This window comes from Capsicum annuum, chromosome 12 (assembly GCF_002878395.1).
Source record: "Capsicum annuum cultivar UCD-10X-F1 chromosome 12, UCD10Xv1.1, whole genome shotgun sequence".
Classification (NCBI taxonomy): Eukaryota; Viridiplantae; Streptophyta; class Magnoliopsida; order Solanales; family Solanaceae; genus Capsicum; species Capsicum annuum.
Window position 1 is genome coordinate 89,047,886 of NC_061122.1, and position 6,527 is coordinate 89,054,412.

The 6,527-nt window shown below is 32.3% G+C and overlaps 1 protein-coding gene across 1 annotated transcript; it reads left to right on the forward strand.

Moving 5' to 3' along the window:
- The first annotated feature begins 2,581 nt into the window (after positions 1 to 2,581).
- LOC107850158 lies at positions 2,582 to 6,089 on the forward strand. Its single transcript, XM_016694576.2, has 3 exons — positions 2,582 to 3,305; positions 3,518 to 3,626; positions 4,718 to 6,089. The coding sequence occupies exons 1-3, from the start codon at positions 3,100 to 3,102 to the stop codon at positions 4,838 to 4,840; spliced, it is 438 nt and encodes a 145-aa protein (XP_016550062.2). The 5' UTR covers positions 2,582 to 3,099; the 3' UTR covers positions 4,841 to 6,089.
- Positions 6,090 to 6,527: the final 438 nt, after the last annotated feature.

Genomic DNA, 6,527 nt, shown 5'->3' on the forward strand with positions numbered 1-6,527 from the left:
TATATGGTTGGTTGTGTGTGAGTTTTGATGGGTGGTGCGCTTGTCTTCTCCGGCGAGGTTTGTGTTTATCATCTGTATGTGTGTGCATATGTATTTTTTTTTATTGTGTAGTGCCTGTGAGGTATGAGAGTGATGTATCACTGTGTATGTACATGAGTCTTATGAATTTGTGTGAGTGGGTGTATATTCTTTCACTGGTGAGGATGAGTATTGTTATGAAAGGAACCAAAACCATAAAAAAATGTTAGAGGGAATGTAGGGGTAGGGGTATAGGGTAGTAGCAAGGGGTATGGGGGTATGGGGTATGAGGTGGTAAAATTAGTTAGGGTGGATGGTGAATTTGTTAGGGTGAGGTGTTAAAGTGGTTAAGAATTTATCGGATTTATTATTGTGTGGAATTTACACATGGGTGAAGGTCTATGGTAAAGTGAGGGTAAATAGGTAAAAACAAACACTCGGGAGGGATAAAATTACTTATCTACGATTCTGTGGACCCAAATATTTTAATTTGCTTTTCAGTGTTTCTGTTTCTTTGAACTTTTGATTTACTTTTTCGAACATAGTATACCAACAATCTTAAGGAATTTATTTTTTCTAATTCTGAGTTGGTCAAAATCAACCGAGAGATGCATATGTATAACAGTATAAGAATTTTTTTGTTGTAGCCTGGATGGTACATATACTTGGTTTACACCACCACTTGACTGTTTAGTTATGGAAATTGGAAGTAGGAAGTCCTGAGAAAATTAGATGTACAGCTTAAAATCAATTTAGATTCGGATACTCTGATTTTCAAATATGAATTTTAATAGATTCTCATAATTGTTGTTGATGCTGACATTATTATATGATCGATCCTTGTATTGAGAACAAGTTATTTTGTAAAGTTAAACTTAGTAAATGATTTACATACTCTTTCTATATAGGTTATAAATTTCTTGTTAATAAGTTATGATTTAACCCAAAACTTTGTGGGAAAAGCTATTCTTACAGCTAGGCAAATACTTAATTGAGTTTCCCATAAAACACACAATCTATTCCATACGGAAAAATGGAAAGTGTGATAACTAAAGCTCAGTAAATAATGAGGATTAATAAATGTTGTAAGACTAGAAATTGTGAGACAAATGTATTACTAATGATATAAACAAAGAAACGAGACAACACGTAGTAACTACCTACTAAACTTCTAGCCTAATTTATGACCTATATAACCTCGCATCTCAGGTCACGTCCTCAAAAAATTGAAGTCATTCTATGTTTTGTCTAATCGTTTCTCCCCAATAGTTCTTCAATTCTACCTCTATCTCTCCCAAAATACATTGTAATCAACCTCTCACAACGCCTGACTAGGGCTTCTGTGCACCTCCACCACACATGTTCTAATCTGGGTCGTTTTTCTTATCTTGTCCATTTGGAGGCCACACTCACCTAGTTCTGAAATATCTTCATTCTTAACACACAACAAAAAAAAACTTTAATGGCAATAAATATGCACTTTAGAAAAGAGAGCTAAAGCTTTTACCGTCATCAGTTAATTGTCATTGAATTCAATGTTGCTATAGGCTTTATAAGGGCATTTACAAAGAGTGCTAGAATGTAATTGTCACTAGTAATTGCCTCCAAAAACACATATTTAGTGTAAATTAAGTTATTGTTGTTAATTAATTATCGCTAAAGATTGTTTTTGGTGTAGCGTTGTCATTATCTCTCCTCACAAATCTATCTCAACATCCACATTTCAGTCACTCTTATCTTATGGACATGAAAATTCTTAACTGACCAACACCATACCTCATACAGTATAATCGGCTTAATGACCACTCACTCTACAGAACTTTGGAGAAAGGACAAAAATGACACTTCAAATTAGACTATTTTCACGAAAATGGTCATAGAATTTAAATTCCACTTTCTAGCCATTTCAATTTGCTAGCTTGTTCTATACCATTTCTACATATCTTCTATATAGTTTCTATACACATCTTATACATATAAATATTCTATACGAAAATTATAAAGTTTTGATCACAATTTATACAATAATTGTACTTTTTTTTTACACATTTTATACAACAATTATATAATTTTTATACACTTTCTATATATTTTTTATATATATGTTATACATATACATATTTGATAGAACTATATAATTTCTATACATATATCTTAAATAGATACATATTCTATATAAGAATTACACCATTTTTATATAATTATATTAAATTATTATTTCAATAATAAAAAAAAAGAATTTCTTTTAGTTAAAAATTTTATAGCAAAAAAAAAATTGAAATATTTTTAAAAGGACCGAATGACCTAAGTTGAAAACTGTATCAATATTGTATATGGATTGTATCAGTGTTGTATATGGACTATATCTGAACTACATGGACTAAAGTGAGCCAAATTAGGAAATAGCTATAGAGTGAAAATACTTTATCCGACTGACCACTTTTTGAAAAAATCTCAAACTTAGCTATTTGTTTTAAAAAGTGCTTCACATGTCCTTTTTCCTAGAACTTTCCACGCGGGCTACTTCACAAGTAAATGTATAATCAGATAGCCCAAAGATTTTGATTCAAAGGAGGACCAAAATACTCAGAATTACTTACTATAAATATCAAAATAATTCCTATGTAATCTCTCTCTGATTCTGATTCTATAGGAAGTGTGAAATTAAGCAAGCAAGCAAAATCCTTGACTGAGAAAATTTCTTATTATTTTTTTCTTTGATTGAAGCAAGAAAATTGGAATTTTCCTGGATTTTAGTCAAAGCAAGAAAGCTCTGACTTGTTCGAAAAATAGTCTAGTATCTCAAAAAGAAAATAAGAAATTATCTTTTAAGAGTTTTATAATATTTGCTATTAATTTTGGTCAAATAATTTAATTATGTTTGCCTTAAATATGGCATTCATGTGATATGTCTTTATAGACGATTATTTAATGGCATTTAATCCATTGTTAATTTTTTCTTTGACTAAAAGATGTTTCATTCTTAATTCCTTTGATATATGATGGCAGAAGGTGGCTAGGATATCTTGGGTTACTCTTTTCTATATATACATTTTGAAGTACTTATGAAGCGGAAAGAACATGCTTCAGGTTGATGGTGATGCTGTCGATGGTGCTACCAGAGGTGCTGCAGGGATAGCTGTGGGAGGTTCTGTTATGGATGCTGCCAAAGGTTCTTTTGGAGGTTCTGTCGGGGTTGCTGCCGATGGTGCTTCTGGAGCTGTGGAGTCTGGTGATTGGCAGATTCAACTTCTGCCTAGTTCTCGTCAAAGGGTTGTCAACAAGATGTAATCGTTCTTATTTTTCAATTTTTGAAATGGGTCAATTCATTGTGCTTTTATATAGGTCAAGTCAAAATGACAGGTTATAGCTACTGATATTTTTTCAGAGGGTCTATCGAAAATAATTTTCCATCTCTACGAATTATTTTAATATACTTAAGAAGCATTATTGTGATTACTGTGCTCTTATCGAGATTTTTGTTGATATGTTTATATAGAATGGAGACCATAGAGAAGCATTTTGTCTTTGGGAAAGAAAGAGAAGAGGAACTTAAAAAAATTGTTGTGATGTTTGAGGAAGAGATCTATACTGCCGTTACAAGTCAGGTATAGTCTAAACTTGTTTCTATTGGTTCGAATGGTAAAGTTTGCTCACGATAACAAATTGATGCTTTGTGGGGCGAGTTGTAGAACTATGTGGGGGGTTTTAACAAAACCAAAACCAACAACAATAGCCATAACATAGATGATGTAATCCCACAAGTGGGTGTAGGAGGATAGAGAGTATGTAGATCTTACCCCTACCTCATAAAGATACAGATGTTGTTTCAGATAGACCTTTTGCTTGAGTAAAACATATTAACGTAGTGGTTTAAATATAATGGAAAGTAATTATGTTCTTAATACTAAACTTCCTTAGGCCTGCAAACTAAAAAAACATACCAAATTTGGGGAAGATAGAGTATATGCAAAGGCATTAAAAATTAGATCCAAATCATTTTTATGTGGTGGTTATTTCTAAAAATTAGTGTTACAAGTAGATTCTGTGAATTGCATCGGTTACTCAAATATGGAATTATTTAATTTAGTTCCATATAAATTGACTATTTTCATTTATGCGGACAAATATATAGTGAGTATCAAAGAGATTGAAGATTCTTGTAACACTAACTTTTAGAAATAACCAACACATACGAATAACTTGGATCTAATTTTTAATGCATTTGCATGCCTAAGTAACCAAGGACTTCTCTGAAATAATCCCTCTATCTCCGCGAGGTAGGTTAAGGTCTGCGTATACTCTATCTTCCCAAATCTAGTATATTTTTTTTGTTGTTTGCATGCCTAAGGAAGTTTAGTAATTAGAACATAATTACTTTCCTTTTTGTTTAAACCACTGCATTAAAATGTTTTACTCAAGCTGAAGGTCTATCTGAAACTTCTCTATCTTTATGAGGTAGGGGTGAGGTGTGCGTACACTCTACCCTTCTGTACCCCACTTTGTAGGATTACATTGACTATATTATTTTGTTTTTGTTGTTAGTTTTGGTTAGTTAAAACCCACCACATAGTTCTATAACTCGCCCTATGACGCATCAATTTTGTTAAAAATTATTTCAACCCATCTTGCATTGCCTTCCCACCATTTGTCAAGCTATATTATATGTATGTTAACTTAAATTTATCTAATTTTGTAGGTAGATTATCTCAGGAAAATATCCTCCTGGATAGGTCAGAATGCCCTTGGCCCAGGTGAACAACGAAATCTCATGTGTTGTATTTTGTGTAAATTAGCTTGGACTGTTGTACTATTACTGTAGGAGAGAAGATCTATGAGACCTAATTTTCCTGTAATTTGTTGATTCACGTCGATGAAAGTTGTTGTGTGCCACATAAATTGATGGATTGTATGAATCCACCACTAGTCAAGGGACCAAGTCCTTTGACTGAGCATGACTACAAGCAGTAAGATATGAATAGTTTGCGTAAATACTTCCTTACTCAAGAGAGTAAAATCACAACCTACCTCTTAGGATTTCACCAACAAATTCTATAAAGCGATATTAGATTACATGACTCGGATAATATTAAGTTTAACCTCTTAATCCCATCCTCTTATAATAATACAACACGAGCCATGCTACAATACCTCTATTGTAGCCTAACAATCAATGCACTCTAGTTGACCACCACCGGGCTAACTCTACCGACTCTATCAACTTACTCTAGTTGACACCATCGAGCTAACTCTAGTCTACTTCATCAACTAAATGTAGTTGACACAACTATGGCTAATTCTAGCTCACAACTCAACGGCTAACTCTAGCCCTCAACTAGGATCTGCATGATAAGAGTGAAAATGAAATACCTATACAAGCTTCTCAAAATGAGGAGTAGGTTTACAATAAAGAGAAAAGACAAAGACTAAACAACCTAAACCTAAAGACACATTTAGCTGTAGAAAAATGGTCCCTTGATTGTTGAAGCTTTGTCTTGTTGAACATGTTAGGGTTTTTGCCTTGATTTTCTTATCAAAATTAAGTTATACTTTTCCTGAAAGAAAAAATATGAAACTTTTCCTTTTTTGACAAACCTATTTCTTGGAGGAAAGATTTTAGACATCTATAAATAGAAAATCCCTTTCTCATACAACAACAGAAGGGCATCCACAATGTAGTCATTTAAGAGTTTTGGTGAGGGCGAGATTTTCTCTCTCATTAGTTTTTGTGTGTTTTTAAATATTAGGTTTTATAATATGTAGGCCAATTGGCCAAAATATATAATAATTTTATGATTTTTAGTATTATTTTCTTTGTCGTCTGATTTATCATCTCATAGTTTGCAACTAATAGCTTCTGTACGATGCCCTCTTAATTTCAAACCCAATAAGTGGTATCAGAGCCTATAGTTCAGTGGTTCAAATTGAAGACATCCTAAGATTAAAGTTGCAATCAATTTTATGATAATGAAGATTTTTGTCCAACTACATGTATAGAGAAAAATTTCAATCATATTTTCAACATTCTTGCTGCTACAACTTTAAAAATAAAAAATTAATTTTTAGTTCATTTTTAACCATGATATTTTAAACCTTATTTTTAACAATGGAAAACAGTAGTGATGAAGATTATGTGAAGAACAAAGATAAAAAATGTGAAGAAGGCGGATCATGTGAAGAAAATCAAGCCCAAAAGAGAAGATATGTTAGGGTTTTTGCCTTGATTTTCTTACCAAAATTAAGTTATTTTTTTCCTGAAAGGAAAATATGAAAATTTTCGATAATGTACAAACCTCTTTCTTCGAGGAAATTTTTTGGACATCTATAAATAGAAGACCATCTTCTCATACAACAATACAAGAGCCTCCACAATGTAGTTGTTGCAAACTCGATTGTCTTTTCCTTTATCCAGTACTAATGCAATGTCTCCATTCATTTTAATTCATTCAGATGTATGGCATGCTCCTATTGTCTCAAATTATGGATGTCATTATTACATTTTATTCCTT